This window comes from Lissotriton vulgaris, chromosome 2_1 (genome assembly GCF_964263255.1).
Source record: "Lissotriton vulgaris chromosome 2_1, aLisVul1.2, whole genome shotgun sequence".
Lineage (NCBI taxonomy): Eukaryota > Metazoa > Chordata > Amphibia > Caudata > Salamandridae > Lissotriton > Lissotriton vulgaris.
Window position 1 is genome coordinate 1,811,366,414 of NC_141687.1, and position 21,316 is coordinate 1,811,387,729.

Below are 21,316 nucleotides of genomic sequence, written 5' to 3' on the forward strand. Positions count from 1 at the left end.
GAGGAGTCTTCCCACCAGGTGACACTGGGATATGGTGTACACCATCTCTCCAGATCCAAATGAAGGGCACCAGAACAGGAGGCCCTTCACCTTCATGCGATGAGTTATCAGCAAAGCCAGCTTTGTGAGAAGAGAATAGCAGGCCTTGCTATCTGGCTCCTTGGACACAGAACCTCATTGTTCAAACAGATATGCAGGTCCGCACCATCTCTGAAACTCAGGACAAGTTCTATTTTCTGTGCTTCGAAGGAGCAGAAATTGTACAGGATTGCTAGCTATTAATAACAGCAACCATGTTGAAGTGCCATCTATTATTCATGCTTCAGGTAACCCTTGCGGCTGCCATATTATCGGTCATCATTGTGGTTACAATTCCTATTGTTTACGCTAGTTTAGTTTTAAAATACATACTTAGAATGTATCCTTGGTGTTCTAGTGTATTCAGATCTTGCATGCACTCGGTGCACTCTCACTTGCGAGAGATATTATATACAAGGGGCTTGGAGTCCGAGCGTTATTTACCATACGTTGGCTTCCTTGTCATTCTTATTTTCCGCCTCCTAATTGGGCAGCGCCTGCTGGATTCACTTGCTCTTCTTTCCTCGAGATCACCTAAATATTGATTGACTTTTATTAGTGTCATATTGCTGAAGATAAATTGGGATTGAATTTTGTTTTCCTTATTTCTTCGTTGTTGCTTGCCTGTTGCTGATTGCCACTGTTATCCGTGTTGCTTTTCCCATCCCTGTTGTTCATGTTGCTCTTTGTTTTAGCCCTCCCACCCCATGTCCACCTCCCTGCTACTACCTCCGCCATTGCAAGCTTTGCTTTTACCACGCTTACCCAGTTCAATTCAATTCAAAGAATCTTTATTCGGTGATTAAAAAACACCATAAAAGCACATTCATATTTACACAATAAAAAAGCATTAAACATTTCAGAATTCTTTGTACAATAAATTTACAGACATAGCTGCAACAGTATGGATATATTTAACGTTTAAGAATGAGAATAAAAGATTTCAATCTACACCTCTAGTGAGCCTTAGTCTTAGTGCTACCTTAATAAAATTCATAATGCTATACAGTGTCAAAGGGTCCTCGGCTTTCTGTAAGAAAACTAATGCCTCCCTAGCGTGGACCAAATTAGCTTTTTTCAAAATATTTACAAGGTATTTACGCCGGGGCATAGAGTAGAGAGGGCAAAGTAAGACCAAATGAAGGGAATCCTGCGGAGACCTATTGTCGCAGCCGCAGGGCCCCTTCTGGTCTATTGTTGTGACGAACCCCGCTGGTGATGCCAACATGAATGGGAGTAAGTTTAATCTGAATCGGCACATCAGGAACCTATCCTGGGCGTTATGCATGAGAAACAAGTATGGCTCCATACCTTCAACGCTTTTTACTTGGTAATGGGCCCTCACAGTCTTTTTACATCCTTCAGCCTCCTCTCTGCACATGGTTTTCTGTTCCAGGAAAATTCTCCCCACTTGCTGTTTGTCCTGGGCTACAATCGATGCAGGGTGAAAGAAGAGGTTCCCAAGGCCTAGCTCCTCTAAGATATTCTTCACATAAAGGAGCCAAGGGATGCGCATACATTTGTCCCTCTTTAGACAATCTGATAAGATTTCTCTGCTTAGTGTCGCCTCCGGGTTCACCCAAATTTTTAACCAGGCTATGATTGGCCTCAGTTTTATCAGATCTTCTATGTATGATCTCCCTAACTCTCTGTGGACAATCAAACCAGCAGTACATTGTGGGGCCCTCAGAACTGATTTCAAGTATTTGTTTTCTTCTCGTTGGATACTAGTGGTATTAACAAAGCCCCATACCTCAGCCCCATAGATTACCTTGGAGCATGATACAGAGCTATACAGGTTTAACACCTGTTCCGGGGACCATCTTCCTAGCCTCCTGCCATAACTAGCAATTGCCCCGTTAGATGATACCATTTTACCACAGCGTTCCTCCACCAAGGTATCAAACCGCAAGGCACCATCAAATGTAACACCAAGGTATGGAAACGTTTTAACCTCTTCCAAAATGTGGCTCCCTATTTTGTAGGTAAATTTAGAGGTGTTTTTTTTCCCTGCCAGGAGCACATAACATTTACTGAGATTTGCAGAAAGATCCAGGGCACTCATAAAACTGACAAATCCGTCAATCAGGGTTTGAAGACTCCTCGGTGTGCGTGCGATCAAAACCGCGTCATCTGCATAAAGCAGAACGGGAATGTGACGCGACCCCACCCTTGGGCAATCTGTCTTCAATCCTAGCAGAAACTGCTCTAAGTTGTTGATATAAAGGGAAAACAAAAAGGGAGCGAGAATGCAGCCTTGACGGACTCCACTCTTGCAAGGAAAAGAACTAGTCAGCCCCCCCTCCCTGTTAAAGCGGACCTTGGCAGTAGTATCACTATGCAGTTCTCTCAAGATGTTAATTAGGCCGCTCTCTATCCCCATGCTGAGCATCATGCCCCACAGTTTTTCCCTGTTAACGTGATCAAATGCTGCTGCCAAGTCCATAAAACACATATAAATGGGTTCATCACTAGCTATGGTATACTTGGCAGTCAGCATATATAGATTCAGACACTGATCACTAGTGGACCTCCCTGCCCTAAAGCCGTATTGGGTGTCCGAGAAGATGTTTCTTTCCTCGGTCCACTCGGACAGTCTATTGAGGATTGCCCTCCCCAAAAGCTTTGCTGACATCAATCAGGGAGATCGGGCGGTAGCACTTTGGGTCATCCCTATTGCCCTTTTTGAAAATTGGCACAATTACTGCCGTGGACCCGGATCGGGGCAGGCCATAAATAATAGCAGTGTTTATTACCCTTGTCATAAGGGGGGCCCACAGTTCGATGTTACTCAAAAAAAGGTCAGGGGGGATTCCGTCAGGCCCAGGTGCTTTGTTTTTGGTCAGACCCTCAATCCCTGCAATTATTTCCTTGATGGAAAATTCCACCAGTGTGGCCTCGATAGAACTGGCCGGGGAGTCTACAATGGAACCAGGCTCGTGATTATAGAGGCCCCTAAAGTGGTTAGTCCACTGCTCTGGGAGAATATTAGCCCCTATATCCGGGGAATCTTTTTCCTGGAAGGTTGGGTTATTAATTATTTTCCAGAAACCCGCTAAATCCTTTTTTTCCCCCGCTTCTCGTAAATCTGCCCATGCTTCCGCCTGCAAGGCAAACTTCCTCCTCTTAATTTCTCTTTTGTAAACGTCTCTACACTCTTTAACTTTGTGGGGGACCCTTGGTTTAGCTTTAAGGCTGCTTTTCAGCTCCCTCAGAGCTCTAGAGCAGTCTTTATCGAACCAACGGGGATTCCCGTCAGTCTTGAGTGGCACACTGGTTTTTAATAAACCGTCGACCAGCTTAGCAATCTGGTCGAAGGCTTCCATTACCCTCGGTCCATGGACTTCGGTGTCCAGGCAATCATTAATAGCTAGTTTCCCTGCGTCCACCAAGCCCTTATAAAACTTTTCCCCATCTATTTTAGCCCATTTTAATCTCCTGCCCTGGTCTGTTGCTCTCTCGGTGATTGTAGGGTGGGCTCTAGTTCTTGGGCCTGCCAAATACAGCAGTTCCAGGACAAGACGGTTGTGGTCGCTAAAACCACTCCACTCAATCCCTACACTGATTGTCTTATTAATTAGTGCCCTAGAGACCAAGATATAATCTATAAAGGAGGAGCATCCTCTACCCTTAAAAGTGGGGGGGAGTGTGCCACCCTCCTGCATCCCTACCATGTTAATGGTATGTCCAAGATCATATTTAAGCCGTAACGTCCTAAGGGCTAAGCCCAGCGGCGTGTGAGAGAAATGCGGTCCCTTCTCCATAGGACATCGGGACCAATCTATGTTTGTTTGGACCAGTGCCGGGCACAAATGGCAGTTAAAGTCTCCCATGACCACTAGCCCATATGGGAGCCCGTTTTTTTGACCTGTTAGTACCTGGCTCAACCTGTTATCTAGTTCGATGGCAAGGGGGGTGTTAGATCCCGCAGTCTCATTATTATAGAGGTTTACAGCGACGAATCTAAGTCCTTTCCCAGTGAACCTAACAGCCTGAATCCTGTGGGAGTTGCACTCAATGCAAGCATAATTTCCCGGTAGGCTCAGATCTGTATAAATAGCCAAACCTCCCATGGCTCTCCCTGATCTTGATTTTTGCGCAGGTACAACAAAGGACTTATACCCTTCTAGGTGATAATTATTCTCCAGGGCCCAGGTCTCCTGCAGGCATATTATGTGGAATTTCCTGATATATTCAAGCCACTCCTTGTTATTGACTTTCCCAGCCAAACCGGCTATATTCCATGAAATAATTTTTAGTGCGTCCCCTGCCTGGACCCCACTTCGTTGCGGCCCACCTAGAGGTTCTCGCCCTTCCTCCCCCGGGACTGGTCCTTGCGCATCACCCATGCGTGCATTGTCTACGACCCTAGGTTCATCCAACACCTGGCTCCGGGCACTACCTGTTGATACGTGGCTGGGAATCTCCTGCTCTACATTTTGGGCACCTCTGTCCCCGCTATCCCACCTGCAGTGTTCTATTTGTCAGTCCACCCCCTCGAGTCCATCCAAACAATGGAACCGATTAAATGTGTGGAAGGGTGGTAATGGCCGGTTAGGTGGTGGCCTGGGATTGAACTCATGATGCTGGGCGCCCCTTCGGCCCACCCTTTCCCAGCTGTCATAAGAACGGGTCCCATGTGTGCGAGCCGGGACAGGAGGAAAGAAAAAGGACACATGGAGTGTTTGGATTGTTGTCACTAGTGATCTATTCCTTCCCTGGCATATGTGAGCAACTGTTCCAGTATCCCTGAAGCTCACCAATATGCAGTCCCCTATGATGGATTTACGTGTTCTCCCTATCCAGGGTACCCTTCTGACCATTATTATCTCGTTGCTTAAGTGTACAGGTAAGGGTCTATTCTGATTTAGCCACTTAATCACCCTAGTTTTTAAAGTGCAGAAATCCTCAGCTTCACCCTCCTTTAATGGGGGGACGCCTGCCATAACTACTGTGAAGTCATTCGCCTCTGGTGGTAAGTTAGGTCTGCGTGGCCTAGGGGGGGGGCTTCATTGATGGAGTAGGTGCTACACTTTCTTTCGGCTGTACAGGGGGAACGCTGTTTACCTTTGCAGGGGGGCTAGATCCTGTACAGTTGGGTGGTTTATTTAAGGCAGGGTTGTTCCTCTGAGTTTGTGGTGGGATGGTCGTAATGGGCGCCTGTGGGGGAGCCAGGTGTAGTGCGCTATTCGGGGCTTTTGAACTGACAGTGGGTTTAAGAACCTTTTCATGGGATTTGGGAGGATTTTTAATGCTACTTAGTGTGGCCTCAAGAATGGTTAATCTTATTTCCACTTTTTTAATGCTTTCACTAATAGGTAGCAAAAGTGACCTAAGCAGGAATTCCAGGTTGCCCAGCGGGGCAACAGAAAGAGGGGCATTGGTGGTGTTACTAGCCATCTCGCCAGGCAAAATGGGGGCCCCACCGTCCTGCGCCGTGGGTATGGGGTGTAAATCACCCGCCAAAGTCACAGTTGGTGTGGTATGTATGGGTGGCTTCCCAAAGTCAGAGTGGGAGATCTTGGGTTTATTTTTAACCTGGGCACCCTTCGACTTCCTCCTACGTTTATTTGGGGGGGGTCCAAATACACCCTGCGCAGCGATTTGTTTAGGTTTAGCTTTTCTAGACTTTGATTGTGGGGGGGGGGGTTGGGAAATTAGATCAATCGTCTCCCTGGTTGGGCTTTCGCTCCTCACTGGGGTTGAGGTCCTTGGTGTTTCTGGGGGCGTTTTTGTGACATCCCTAAGCAGGATAGGGACGTCTTCCAATAGTGTTAGATCTGAGGTAGGTGTAGGGGGATAGTCTCCTAGGGGTCGGCCTTTCAAGTTGTCTATAGAGCGTCTCCGCTCAGCCCTAAGCCGACCCAGTTATTTGTTTTGCCCTGTCCCCAGCCGATATTTCAGTAAAAAAGGCATTGACGCAGCCAGCGTTTGCCGTATCATAGTGCCTTTTTTCTAAATTTACTTACAGTCAAGCTGCACAGCCCCGGTGCTATACAACATGGCTAAAAGACACTACTAAAGCCAACAGGCTTCTTCATAGGTGCAATCTATTGGCTTGGCCAATGCTCGTTTGAATAAGTTATTCCCTAATGAAAGAGAGTTTGAGATTCCACTAATTGTTCCTGTCACATTTCATGTAACTCGTAGCTTCCTAAACACATCTATCTCAGATATTATTTGGTGAGTTGTGTAATGGATGCAGAACAGTTTTTAGGTCTCGCCTACGCAGTGTGCATGCACTGCCTATGCAGTGCGCATGCAGTGCATAGGAGACCTTTTGCAGTTGTGCAGCTCATTTTCCAAGCACATACTCGTGCTTGTGGCAGCATACGCCTTGCGCGAGTGCACAGCGGCGCACCACAAGCACGAGTATGTGCTTGGAAAAAGAGCAGACTGCTCTCTCCAGCGCGCACCACTCGCGGGTGCATCCCTCCGCCTCTCTCTCCCGCTGCAGTGCAAGGTTTTTAACACTCTAATTTGGACATAGTCTAACTTCGTTGCCTTCCTTTTTCTGCTCTCACACTGTTCCCTTTTCTGTCTGCATTGGTCTTTTCTTCTTCCTTTTATCTCACTTCCACCTTGATTTTCGCTTTTTGATTCACTCTGTCCCTTCTCTTTGTCTCTGACCCTTTTGTCCTTGCCTTTTTCTGGTTTCTCCCTCTGACCCATTCATCGATATCCGAACCGCTTATTTCTCTGTCTTTCCTTTTGTAACCCTTCCCATTCGATCCACTTCTTTTTATTTTCTCTTGTGCTCTGCCCAGAGTTCACATTTCTCTCTTCTCCTCTTTCTCTCACCCTCCCTCTCTTCCCTTCTCTGCACCTCCTTCACTCATTCCCCTACTCTTTATACTTTCTCACCTCTCTCGCGCACCTATTCTTACACACTTTCTTTTCTAGCCCTCTCTCCCTCGCTCATCGGAATGCGCCCCCGCCCCCAACACTGCTCTCTCTGTCTTTTCCCTTACTTCCGTAATGTCTTATTTTCGGGGATATTGGGGTTTCAATGGCAGCCGCAGCAATACGGTTTCTCTTCATACTTCTTACCAGTGAGGGTCTTGTTGTTTTGAGTCTTCAGCGACATCTAGAGGTCCTAGAGTAGTATTCGTGTACTGAAAGCAAGATTTGTGGCCATATGCATAATTGCTTTAATGTGGACACAGATTCGTTAATGGTCGGCGTTTGGGATAGGCATTAGGGAGCGCAATATAGGTATCAATTTGACACAGACCATTTGTAATACTAGCCTAAGTGATAGTGTTCCCTATCTTTAGGGCAGCAAAGCACTGGCTCTGCTCTTCTGGGTGTCTTTTAAGAACCCTTTGTACAGCGTGCTTTTAGTACACAGAGATTGTTTTGCCGTTTCCTTACACCCTCCTACCACAACATGCTTGAAAGAGTGGGGCTTGCAAAACTGGTGGATTATGGGTCTCTTCACATTTTTATAAAGCGCGGCATGCCACAAGCATTTCCTCACAGCACTATTTCTACTTCTGCATGCCGCAAGCATTTCCTCACAGCACTGTTTCTACTTGAACACGGTCCTCGTAACGGTCCCTGCACTGCACTTATGGGTTTTTGTCCTTTAATTCCTACGGTTACTGAATACGCGGCACCCATCCCACTACCTGTGATTTAAAACCATGAAAGGCTACACAATCTGTCATGGCCTACCCTACACCAAAATAGAGAGACAATTGCCAATTGATAACAAGGCTGCTGGCAGTGACACAGGCTTTTGGTGCTTACAAATAACCTGCACACCAGTAAGGGTTAAAACCAGAGGCATGCGGTTTAGCCTATGTGTGCACGTTTTGTTCAGACAGCTTCTGATTGCAGCAGTTGATGTTGGTTGTTGTTTAATTATGTCATTATGATTTCCTAGTGCCCTCAAGTAACACAGATGCATCTTTCTTTCAGACCCAAATGCCTATTTTCATTGGTCATATTGCAGCACAAGTCTGAAATCCTTTCATTTTCCAGCTCCGAAAATAACGTTATCCTCCTCGAGGACGGTGCTCTGCGAGAGCTGCAGTATCTACTCTACCGCCACATACTACCAGATGGAGTTCAGATGTTCCTACAATATTTGGAAGTAGGCTTTCCTCTAGGTGGTTATATTCTGCAACTACAGTGGGTATTGCTCAGTGTTTAGTTCTTGCTTGCCTCTCGTTTGTTTTCCATTGTTTATTTTAGCTTCTCATCCTCTTTTTGTTTCAAAGGGCAACAATAAGAGAACAATTCAGTTAAAGGTAGCTTATATTTTTATATTTTTATACTCTATCAGTTTTCCATTTCTTTGGCTTCAACTAGTTGCTCTACAACATACATTAAACACAATGGCAAAGCCAATAGCTCTAGCCAAACACTTATAAGGTCCCAAAGGTGAGACCTATTGGCTATGCCAATGCTTGTTCTGATTCGGGTTGGCACATTGACTAAGTCTTTAGTGCACGGGGGCTGGAATACCAACATTTTGAAAATGTATCAACGTTCGCACTTAGCTGAAGGAGTAGAAAGTTCCAAATTTTGTGAAGCTTGCATCAAAATCTTTTGTGGACACACCATTGTGACGCTGTCACATCCCTGTGTCTTATTTTTTTTATTAACACTTGTAAAGAAAACAATCTGCCATTAGTAAATCAAAGAAAATGTATGCGTAGTACAAATGTCACGTTATCAAATTTAATTTTGGCAAAAACAACTGCCATTTTAACAGCTCGATTTCTTATAAACTGAAGAACACTGATTTTTTTAAAATGTTTGCGCAAGAACAACTATTTTTATATCTACATCTGTACAGTACATTGTGTCTCAGTCTGGGCATCAAGGCTCCGGTCAGAGAGGACAAGGGCGACACCTGTTTGGGCCTGTTCGGACCGGTTAGGGCCAAGGCCCAGAGATGCTGCTCATTTCCTAATCTACAATAAATTCCAAGACGCAGCTACACACACACAGCCATTAACACGAAAACAAAATAAACACGTACCAATATCAACCAATAAACAAAATTACTTAACCTTTTGTCCACTCATCAAACTATATACGGATGTTCAAATCATTCCAACATACCCTGGTACTCCTCCAGTCACACATTCATCCACAAACCATAACTCTGTACTACAACACTGGCAAATACACATTTTGCTTACACACCAATGAAACAAAACACACACAATCTCACTAAATCCAATAAGCTCAATACAAAACATTTTCACTACCCTCTTCTTTCTCCTAGCAGCCTACAGCCATCTCTCAAAACTCACACTACACATACACACTATTTTCAAAGACTATACCACCTCCCTACAACATAGTCAACTCATCAATCCCACACACACAAATCATACACCTCAAGTCAGAAACACAACAAATAATAATACCCCCAAAACAAAACCACACACATACAAAATTCACCTAAAGAAAATCTCACATTAAAAAACTCCGCACCATCCCATCATAACTACATACATCTAATTTTCTCTGAACACCAGTAAAATTAACATCCACTTTAAAGCCATCTCTACCTTACATTCCATGTGCAACAAATACACCCCTAACCCTATCGACAAGCAAATAAAACACTGGCTCACATGTCCGTTGTTCAATTCAGAGCCATGCCACATGGCCATTTTGCCCCACCACCACCCCTCAGCCATACACCTTCAACATACAGAAAAAGACTGTACTCTCTTCACAACCTTGAATCCCCCTGCCTACCGCAAAACAAACCTACTTTTCACTTACAACTCCACTGAGTAACCTCTTAATTTCAGGCACTCGCGCCACAACCCCCACACAATCAAACCACACCAAAAATGTCTTCTAAGCCTGTTGGAGGAAGATTTTGAAAAATAAACAATACTTTCTCAGTCCTCGTACAGTAAGTTAACACCACTGTCCAGAGCACACCACCCAAACTTCAAAGGATATTACTCACCCTCCTGCAGCACAAACTCACACCACTTCCAACACAATTCTTTGCACTCCCTAATAAATGCTTGTTCCAGTTAAAAAAAAAACAAGAACCATATATTTGACATAATGAAAAACACAAAACCTGATCTACTTTTCATAACAATCATGGCTGGGTGAGGATATGGCACCAGTATTGCATGAAGCTCTTCCTCCAAGATATCAAATTATAACACAAAAATCGTATAGACAAAAAAGGAGGCAACTTAGCCGCCATATTTAAAGAGACTAAAAATCTTACCAAAGCTGAGGATGTTTCTTTACAAGATTGTGAGACCCTCCTTGTCAGATCCAACCCTTTCCCAACTTTGTCATGTTACTTTCATGTTCTCTACAGACCACCTTGCAGCATTGCAACAGTCCTAGATATATAGCTAGATACAATTTCAACAATGTTTACAATATAATCCAATTTATACACCCTAAGTGACCTCGACATATGGTCTCACAAACTTTAATATTCCACACCCCAGAAATATCCTCATTGGCCTAGGCACAAACAACCTACAACATATTAGATATCATTTTCACCAACCCCGACCTAGTCACGCTCCAATTACTCAAACAGCTAGTCAGATCACTACCTTGTTGCCTTACAACACAAGACACTAAAACTCACCCAGACTAAAATCCTCTTCCTCTCCATTAATATTAACCCTAGAACAAGCTAAATTTGGAGCAACTAGACAAACTGCTTACCTCAAGCACAGATCTGGCCACAATCAATTCTGTACAAACACCTTATTAATGGCTCCAGAAAGGTTTTGATCTGCTAATTCCGATGAAAACATCTACGTATAACAAAAGAAAGCATGCCCCTTGGATTAAACCAAAGTTAAAACGACAAAAAAAAAAAAACCAAATTGCTCAACTTCAGCGCGCGATGCTCAAAACAAAACAGTCAAGACAAGATATGCCTACACAGATACAACAGAATGTACAAATCTACAAAGAGGCCAAAAAACTATGCTATTTCAACCAAATCAATAATGCAAAGTGTGCTAATAAAGAATTCTATTAAAAAAAAACTAAAAGAATTCTGTAAGACAAAATGCATGGAAGCAATGTACCACATTTCTCACGATTTTTGTAACAAACTGAAAAATCAATACACAATTAAAGCAAACCTATTGGATTTTCATATAAACAACACCAACAACCCATTTCTAATAAAGCCCACATGGGAAAAAATCAGCCTCCTTCATAAAAATATCACTGACTACATTTCACGATCTTGTCAAAGCAAGTAACCCCGCCCACCTCAAATCTTCAAAAACAAGCAACTTTGGATTTCAGAGTGCAGCTTTTGTTTTGGGAACAGTAGGGGATGTCCAGGACTACACAAACATACATGGAGTTTTAGGTCGGGCTTTCGCCTAACCTTATGTAATGAACAAAAAAAAAAAAAGAGCTTTCATAGTATACAGACTGATGGAAATAGGATCCACCCACATGTTGGTTCCCCTGAGGACAGGGTTTGAAAGAGACAAATGTGTGTCCTGCCTCTAAATATTTTGCTTATAATCCACTTTTTGCCTTGTGGCTAAGATTATACTCGATATAACAGGAATGAGTTGGTTATGGTGGTAAGACACTGATCATGGTTGTACGCCTGATCTGTTTATTATGGAATGTTACGAAAAAGACAGTAGGCCTGATTTACTTAATCTGAAATGCATTTGCTAAAGTCAACACGCATTTAAGTGTGGATTGTTATTACTCTATGTTAAAGCATTCAGATAGATTTTTTGCTACATGTAAACTCACTGATCACTGTAGAAGGCACAGGTTTTGGTGTTGTTGACCCCAGGTAACAAACCGTGGATATAGAAGTTTGATCCATGAGAATCCTTGTTTGGCCCTCTTAGGAAAGAGCGAATTTTCCTTAGCCAACTGTAGTTTTGTATATTTATGACTGTTTGTCCGATGGTTGCCTTGTGGAAAAGCTTACAGTCAAAACAGTAGGTCTAAATTGGTTATGATGATAAGCTGTAGGCCTGACTAGCACACTCAAACGTTATGTCTGACGCCATAGGTCATCTGCTTATTATGTAAATTATGGCAAAGGCAGTTGGTCTAGCTGATTAAGGCATTTGCTAAGCTCAGTAAGCCTTCCACAGTTGGTTATCACATTCTGTTACAATCTACAGAATGGTATATTGTTACATCTAATCTCACAGATTACCATAGTAGGTAAGGGTTTTGGCACTGGCTAACCACTCGTTCAAGCCCTGAGGGTTTTCACGTTGATGTTCCTTTTAGGCACTATTCAGAGGAGTTGTATATTATTTTACAAGCTGTACTTTTTGCAGATTTGTAATTTTATAGCTGTATGCATGATGGTTGCCAGATAATGTGAAACTTGAATAGGTTAGAATTGCGAAAGATGTAAAGCCAATTGCAGAGGTAGGAAAGCTACTAAAAGCTTGAGGCAGAAGTCTGGCTCTGGCTCAGCTTAAGGTCCTCTTGGACCCGCAAGCTCAAAATGAGCAGAGCTTTCATGTGGCTTCTGCCCGTCACCTACGCTCTATCCCAATGAACCAAGAATTTGAAGAAAACCCATTAACCTCTAATTTCAACAAGAGAGCAAAAGACATATACATCTAGTGGCTGAATGGCACAATGTGAAATGAGAAAACCTAAGATGATTCCGACTTCCCCACTTGACCTATTTGTGTGATTCTAAGCAAATATTTTACTTCACTGTGCTTCCTTTTTAGGACGCGCCTGAGCCAGCGCATGCGCTGCACTGAGAGACATTTTGTAAGGGGCCTTTGAAAGTGCCACCATCAGGCTTTTGGTGGCCTCAAGCTTGCTAGCACGCGTGCAGCTGTCATCTGTTGCACCATTTGCTTGTTCTTTACTTTTTCTACAATCGCGACTCCGGCGCTTTATCTTTTAGTAAAGCGTTGGTGCGGCGGTTGTAGCAAAACTAAAGAAATAGATGTTTTTTTCGCTTTACTTTTTCTGTAATCGCGGCGCCTGCGCTTTATTTTTAACATTAAGTAAACTGAATCAGTTTACTTAAGTTCAAAGACGCCGAGGGAGAACTGACAATCATGTCAGTCAGCATGACGTCGGACCGCCCACCCCTTTCAGAGACTGAAGGGGGTGGGCGGTCTGGCGTCATGTTGACTGACATGATTGTCAGACCAGTGGAGGGCAACAGGCAGCAGCACAACACAAGTGCGCATGAGTGGGAACGGAGGGCACATTTTTTGCCCGTGCCCAGTCATGCGCACTTGTGTTTTCAATTGTTTGTGCATGCCCATTAGGAGCCCTTCAGACTACTAATGGGCATTCGGCGAGCAAAAAAAACTGTGCCCTAAGCCAATCCTGGCGCTGCTGCCAGCGCCAGGAATGGCTGAGAGGGGCTGTAGGCGCCAACAGTCCCGGGGCGGAGCGGACCTGCTCAAGACCTCAGGTAGGATTTTTAAAATGTATTTTAACACCCCCCTCCCCTTCCCACAACCACCCCCGCGCAACCCCCCCCCACGAGACCACCCCCCAGCGAGCCGCGACTGCCCCTGAGCGCTTTGTTGCCGTTGTTTGCATTTTAGCACTATACAAAAAATGCGAATTAATGATTTATACATTGCACGAATAGACAGCCGAGAGTTTTGCTAGAGTTGTCGCTCTCATGTGTCATAAAAGTTTAACAGGAAAAGACAAAAGCGTTAGCTCTGCGCTCCCATTACTTTTCACTAAAACAAAACCCATGCAAGCCTAGCACTCTCGATTTAGGAGGAAGACATCCTTGTTTTTTAAGCAAAGCATGGCTTTATTCCTTCTTTCTTGGGCTTTAAAAAAAACTGCACTTCAATGCAACAACTTTTTTTCAGAATTGCCCTCTTCAAATTGTAAGAAAGCCCCTTGCGAATAATTGTATCACCCTAAATAATATATCCATTACTGCAACAGCATTGACTGATTTGCCTAAGATGCATTTTTGTTCGTAGAACACATTAATGGTTTAGGTTGTTTTTCGCAAGCAGCCATATTTTTATGTTATTTGTGGAGCTGAATGGGCATTGCGTATCACTGACACCCATTGCGGGCTGAGTGCTACCCATCTTTCCTGTTAGGTGTCCTGATGAATAGTTGTATTTGTGTCTCTTAATGGGTAATAAAGAGTTCTATTTGATAGGAGCACTGCACAGCAAATAACTCCACGTGAGGCCGAGAAGCAGCTTTGTCCCCTCTACTTCTTCCCGCTGTCTCCTTTTTGAAATCTCAAGTTCCCCGTCCTGCCCTGGCAGCGGCTGAGAAGATCTATCATGGCAGAGTTTGCATTTAACCAGCTCATCTGTGGTGTGTAATTCTACAGGAAATAGTCGATTATAGTGTCACCTAATCTAGGTAACTGCAGATTTAAATCTATTTATGTGATATGATAGTCATGCCAAGATATTTACATACCGTGGGAGCAAACAGCTTGTGATGCGGCCCCTCAAGTGACTATTAAAAGCACAACCATTTCACACAATAATGCCACCGTTTTAGTTTTCACTGGTAAAATGTGCTTTGATGTGTGTGTTGTCATCACAGTCACTGGATTGGTGACACAATCCCATGGTTCTTTGCTGTTGGTGGCTATGTGACATGTCTGCAGCGGTCAATCCTCAGATATGGGAGCACTGAGAAAGCGTTCTTTGCCTAGAAAAGTAAACTGCCACAAGGCATATGTTGGGTGTCTTTTAATGTTACTGGCACAAGAACAACGTGTATCCTCTCCGTGAAAGACCATAGTTCTGTCTGAATGAAAAAATAAATCTGGCATTTAATGTTACATTGATAACATTTCTGGGGCACTACCAACACACACCTGCAAAAAGTGTTACAGCGGTCACAGGTGGAGTCGGTAATGATGTGCATAAGGCAAGCATAGAGTGGATAGTGATGTAAGAGAGAAAAAAAGTGCAATCGACATTGGTGTGTTAAATAAGCATAGAGTGGCCATTGATGCACAATAGCAATGTGTGCAGTGCGCATTGAAGTACGTAAGGAACGCACAGAGTGGACATTGATGTACACGAGAAAAGTGTTCAGGGGATGTAAAGTACATAAGACAAACATAGAGCAGACATTGATTTACAATAGGGAAGTGTACAGTGACGGACATTGTAGCACACAAGCCATTAAAATATTTCAGTGGTCTAGTGCGTCTATTTAACAGATCCCAAGTGTACCATAGTCTCTGCATGTTCAAATCTCCACAGGTTAACACAGCCTTTCGCCCTTCTAAAACTGATAAAATGAGAACCTCTATTTGGTTAATAGTTTCAAAGTCTGTTATGAAGTTCTCTGGTTATACTGAATAAGTAGCCAACTACGCCATCATATGAAATCTCTTTATTGATGTCATAACTACACTTTCACAATAGCTTTATTAACTGTCTAGCTTTCTCAAGTTTGTTTGAACATGCACCATTTGCCAACTCTTTTTTCAACATTTACCCGGGAGGGGAGTACCCACCTTTCAGAACCACCCTTATGACGGTCAGGCTTATTCGCTCACTACAGGGCACTCATTCCGATCTTTTACGCCTCACCACTTTCAAATGTCACCAGCCACCACTGATACCTCACCGAATAAATTAATAGATGCACACAAGAAATGCACATTACGAATATACATTTTACACTGATTTCAGATTCCCATCTGTATGTGGATGTACATGCGGGTGATTTGTTGAGGTGAAATCAGTGGAGTCCCTCACCTCTCCCTCAGCGCCCCCCACGCTGCCTCCATGTCCGCATACAGGTTCTCCTCAGAAGGCCGGCCACTGCTGGCCCCGTAGCCAGAGTAGTCGTAGCTGAAGACGTTGCAGTTGATCCGGGATCCCAGGCCGATGTAGAAGCCACACATTTGGCCCAGGTCTACGGCGTTGCCGTGCGAGTAGAGCAAGGTGTAGCGGGCCCCTGGCGCGCAGCGCACCAGCAGCAGGCCCAGGCGGCTCCCTCGGGCCGTGCGAGCCCGGCTCACCTCCAGGGCGGTCAGCTCCTGGGCCGAGTAAGGCCAGTCCGCACGCGGGGAGAGCTCCAGAGAGCAGACCTCGCCCGGACCCTCCTCCTCACGCACGGTGTACGTGGGCTCAGGGGGCACGAAGGCGAGCTTGGCAGCGATCCGTTTGGGGCAGGGCGGGCAGCAGAAGAGCCAGCACAGCTCCCCCAGCGAGAAGCCGCTCATCCCGGAGGGGGAGGCAGGTGTGGGGGCAAGCCAGGGGTTGTTGGGGCGGGAGAGCCTAGGGTAGAAGAAGGGCTAGCAGAGGATATACCACAGCAAGATGCTACTCATGCCGGAGGCGCTACAGGGTGGGATGCCGGGCATATGCTGTGGGGGGAGGACCAGAGGGAAGGGAAAGGGGCACAATTATACCTAGTGTGGCTCCTCTTGTAAGAAGTCACTCACCCGGGCCGGTGAACAGCTGGCTAAGCACTGATACCAGACACGAGGGGGGAGGGGCTGCAGTAGGTGAGGTCGACGGGAGTCACCGACAGGTGTATCAGACACCCAGGGTGGAGGGCAAGAGGTCAGGTGCATATGTAGATGGCCAGTATTAGGACAAGTGTGGTAGCCCCTGGAAAGGGCACTGCGAGTGAATGTTCACCTCAGTAGGGGTGGGAATAAAACACCCTCCAGTGAGCGGGAGAAGGGCGCAAACACATCAAAGGGTAGCGAACACTGATGCCCCTCACCCGGGTGGGTACCCAAGAAGACACACTACACCAAGGAACACACACCAGAGATCTGGAAGGGCTGACTGACCACGAGGAAGCAGACACGGGAGGACACCGGTGCGTACTGGGGTACCGAGCATCAACTAAAAGAGCAGGGGGTTCAGGACAAGTACCTGCGGTATGGAGGGGGCGAGGACGCAGGCCTAGTGCACGGTTTATGAATGTACAGATATTGCCCAGGACAGATACAGGGGTCCAGAGAGGTGCACAGGTGACTAACACAGGACAGCGGGATGGAGACCCTCTGGAGGGAGTGGTCAGGGCGGGGGCAGCGGTGGGGGGCTTGTAGTTTTACCTCTCCGGGCCGGCGGATGCTCAGGGCATGAGCGGGCTGCTTTGTGCGGGTGAGCACCCAGGGGGGCGGGGAGACCGCAGTCGAGAACTGATAATGGGGTAGGGGCAGCCAGGGACCAGTGTCAACACTACAGACAAGGGTGCCGGTTGCGGCACTAGGACTCGCGACGAGCCCCCAGCTCACGGATGGGGCACCGCTGTCAGGATGCGGCGGTACCTGGACAGACAGATACCCATCATGTCGAGGTCAGCGGCGGCTACGGCCTAGCAACATATCCGGATCCAACAACAGAAACAAACAAGGAGAAGCGAGCGAGAGAAACACATAGAGCTGGAGAACAGAGCAGTGCTGCCCCCATCAGGGGGAGGAGGGACCGGCCATGGAGAGAGAGATGACAGCACAGGTCCCACGCTTCTCGTGTCATTTCAGTGTTAGCAGCGTGCTTACATTGTTGCGTTTGCTTGCCTAGTATATCTGTAGCATTTATCACAAGCAGCTGGAAACCAACCCAAAAGTGAGATCCCGTGTTCTGCTTTTTGTCACATTCAGGTGCTGTTTTGCAGCATTCATATAAGGCCTCTGTGTATGCCTTTGCGCCCCCTCCCCGAAGCTCATTTTCAGACCGTACCTTAAGTTCTGTTTATAATGAAAACACTAAAACTTCAAGCAACGGATATGCAGGGATGTCAAACTGCTTCTCCATCTCAGGTGTGAGTAACTCAGCAGTCTTATTAGAATGATCAGCAATATTGTTGTTCAAGGGACTAGCCGGAACAAATGCCCACACTTTGAACCCAAATGATGCCACTAAATAAGTGAGTAAAGTGAGAATTCTCGACCATTTCTGTGCAGACATGTGAGAATTATTCCACCCGCTCCAGTGGAGAAAATAGTGCAAAAGAATGCTTTCAGAACACCATTTTAAAATAATTTGGCCAAACAGCTTCTCGTTTACAAGCCTTTCCGTCCCTCTTCCCTGTATTCTTACAAATATGCTAACCTTTCTTCTATGGTTATTCTTCATTCATTTTTCCTTATTTCTCTCTGACTTTTATTTATACTGTCTATCTTTTTACCTTTCATTCCTTCTTAACATCATGCTTTCTTTTCTACGTTATAGTATTCCTTCTTTCCTTCTTTCCACTCGATTTCAATACCTTCTTTCCAGCTTGCTTTCCTTCTGCACGTTATTCTTTCCTTCCATCTCGCCTTTTTGCACATTTTTTGCCCTTCTTTATTTAATTATCCGTTGCTTCTCTCCCTCTTTGCTTCTTTTTTCTCTTTCCTGTTCATTCTTTTTATTCCTTACTTATTGTCTTCTTGCACTTCTCCCCCTCTTTTCATTATGCCTTTCTTTCTTAACTCTTTCTTTCTTTCTTTCTTTCTTTCTTTCTTTCTTTCTTTCTTTCTTTCTTTCTTTCTTTCTTTCTTTCTTTCCCTTCCTCTTTCTTTCCTTTCAATGCCCTTTCTTCCTTGTTCCTCTGTCTCTCATTCCCCCTTTCAGATTTCTTTTTAAATATATCCTTTTGTTTTTCTGATTTCCCTCCTTCCTTCTATTTTTTATTATTTCTTATTACTTCCTCCCTGCTACCCTTCTTTTTTCTTACTTTCTTTCCCTCTATTTTTATCTTCCTTTCACCCTTTCTTCTCCTTTTTTATTTCCTCCTTTCCACTGTCCTGTCCTTTATTTCCTTTCTTAGTTTGTGCTGTCAGCTGTACTTCCTTTCTGACAAATTTTTTTCTTTGCAATCTTATTTTTCTTGTTTTTTCTTCTCCTTTCACTCTATTAGCCTCTTTTTTATGTCATTGCCATTGTTTCCTTTTCTTTCTGTACCCCTTTGACTGGCCCCTCAGCTTTGCTAAGTATCTTCTTTCCTTTTAATATTTATTACCCTAAGCTTTTATCTTCTGAACTATCTTTTATCACAGGTAAAAGACACAAAAGAATCAAGTTATTCGGTGCAGTAGGGGCTTCCCTACGCTGCTGTTGTTGTTCCATATTGCAGAGTGGGACCAAACCCTGCTCTGATATTGTTTCAGATACCCTGTGACTCCGAGTGGTTCACAGTGACTGATTTGTGAACCAGATCTTGGAAAAGAATTTGGAGACACTGAAGTTGCTGTGCAATACAGCCTATTTCAATATTCAGACTATCTATTATATGGTGAGCCTTTATACTTCTCAGACACATATTGCGGTCCTCGAGGGGGATCCTGGTGACCACACTTTAACATCTATGCACCTTCAAGGGACTCTTATTATTCTGACACTTAATTCCATTCTTTGACTATGGTCACTTTGACCACACACTTTCTTTTTGACACTTACTTCTTCAGATCCGTAGTAAGCACTTTGCATGGCACAACTGCATGAATCTTCTTGGGTGTCTTTTTCTCCAATTGGCACAGTTCGGTGATTTCATCTATCGTCAAGCCTTATGGCTTGAACGAGCCTTGTGGTAGCAACTTACCGGTGAGGGTGTACTTGCATCCATAAGGAGACAGCAAGCCTGCCATCGGCAGGCAATAAAATCCTTCTAACACGATTGGATCTATTGGCACATCTTTTAGACTTTTCTACTCTATGGCTGTAAACCAGTCCGACGGATGTCATTTTATATGTATGTTTAAACACAAGGCAAATCAAATACTTATGTATGTCAATATCTTTTTACAGCCCTGATGAAATTCCCTAGGCACGAAAGGGAATGAAACGCGTTGGCTGTGCCGTTGTATTTTAAAAGGAAAATAAAGAATACATTAAAGAAAAGAACAGAAGATTTATACATTTAATGAACTTTTTGTGCTATTGACTTCATCAAGTGCGCCTCTCTATTCTCTTAGCCTATTTCAATATATCTTCAACCTATGGTGGATTTGAGAACATAATAACGGTGCAGATACTTTTGCCCTGCTGAAACATTTGGCTGACAACGGACATAAAGTTTCCCTGAGCGAATTGTAATATTGTTAGAAAGAAGCCCCGTATCTAGTACATCTTATTAAGAAAGAAGCAAGAAAGGTGTCTCATGAGAGAATATGCACTATTCTGAACATGAACTCTACTATTATGCAGAGAAGTCAGGATATTTCTGGGAACGGTGGACTACTGTTGTCAGTTGATACTCCACTTTTCTGTAGAGGCAAAACCTTTACAAGGGCTTTCACACAAAGTGGGGTCTGATCCTCTACCTTGGGACAACAAAAACATGAACGTCTTCCTCGAGCTGCAAAAAAGTCTCTGCAGCTCCCTAACTCTAGGAATGCCATATTAGAGTAAATAGTTCATTGAATATTGCAGTAAGAGAGAAGATTGTGCTCTCTCAGTGCTCACACAAGCCGAAGGTGATTCAAAAAGTCTGGTGACCTATTTTTCAACCACTCTTGACCGCATAGCCGCAGGGTGGCCGGGTTGCCTAAAGGCGGTGGCCACAGTTGGTATCAGCATTCAGCAATATGAAGGAGTTGTGATAGGATATTCTATCACAGTTCCGGTGCCCGACTCTGGAAATCCTGTTAACCAGATTTAGAACTCAGCACATGACAAATAGCCACTTGACCTACTATGAGAAAGGCATCTCTGCTGCTAAGAATGTAACATAAAAAATATGTTCATGTCTCAATCCTGCTACACCTTTAGCATTGCCAGATGCTGAAAATGATGGGGAGGGATTTGGACTTTTGTTGTATTTGGGTAATATTGTTTGTGATTAATGTTTGTGTGTTACCTTTCGAATGGTGTACATGTCATGCTCCCACTAAGAGTTCTTGAACTTAGAGCTGTGCTGAGACATTGTTCTGCTCCAAGCAGTGAGTTGCTATAATACGTTGTACTGTGCTTTATAAATAAATCTTGTTCCTGAAAATCTTTTGATTTCATCTTTTTTTACAACAAGTGGCAATGATTTGGAGAGACACTTGTGGCGTTTCACAGAACACATGCAGACCTCTCATTGGGAACATACTAAAAACCAACATAATTTCTACAGGAAGCTGTTTCTGGTGTTGTGGATTCAGAAGAAAGGCTTTTACTTGTGAAGCTATCATTTTGTTGGTATCATTGGATCGCAGTGAAAACAACTATTCTACGGTGAGATATTTCTATTTTGACTGCATGACGTAATTGTGAAGTCGCTGGCTGGTGTGCATCAGTTGATCGATTGTGCGCTACTCAATGCATTCTTCTGTGCTTTATTGGAACTGGGTGCCCTTTTGGCTTAGTTT

General features: G+C 44.4%; 1 protein-coding gene across 1 annotated transcript in view; it reads right to left on the bottom strand.

The window, feature by feature from the left end:
* ABHD17C (abhydrolase domain containing 17C, depalmitoylase) overlaps positions 1 to 17,381 on the bottom strand; it is a 134,881-nt gene extending 117,500 nt beyond the window's left edge. The window contains exon 1 of the mRNA XM_086957875.1: positions 15,777 to 17,381. Coding sequence (XP_086814001.1) covers positions 15,777 to 16,246 — 470 coding nt within the window. The 5' untranslated portion in view covers positions 16,247 to 17,381. The remainder of the gene's footprint in view (positions 1 to 15,776) is intronic.
* Positions 17,382 to 21,316: the final 3,935 nt, after the last annotated feature.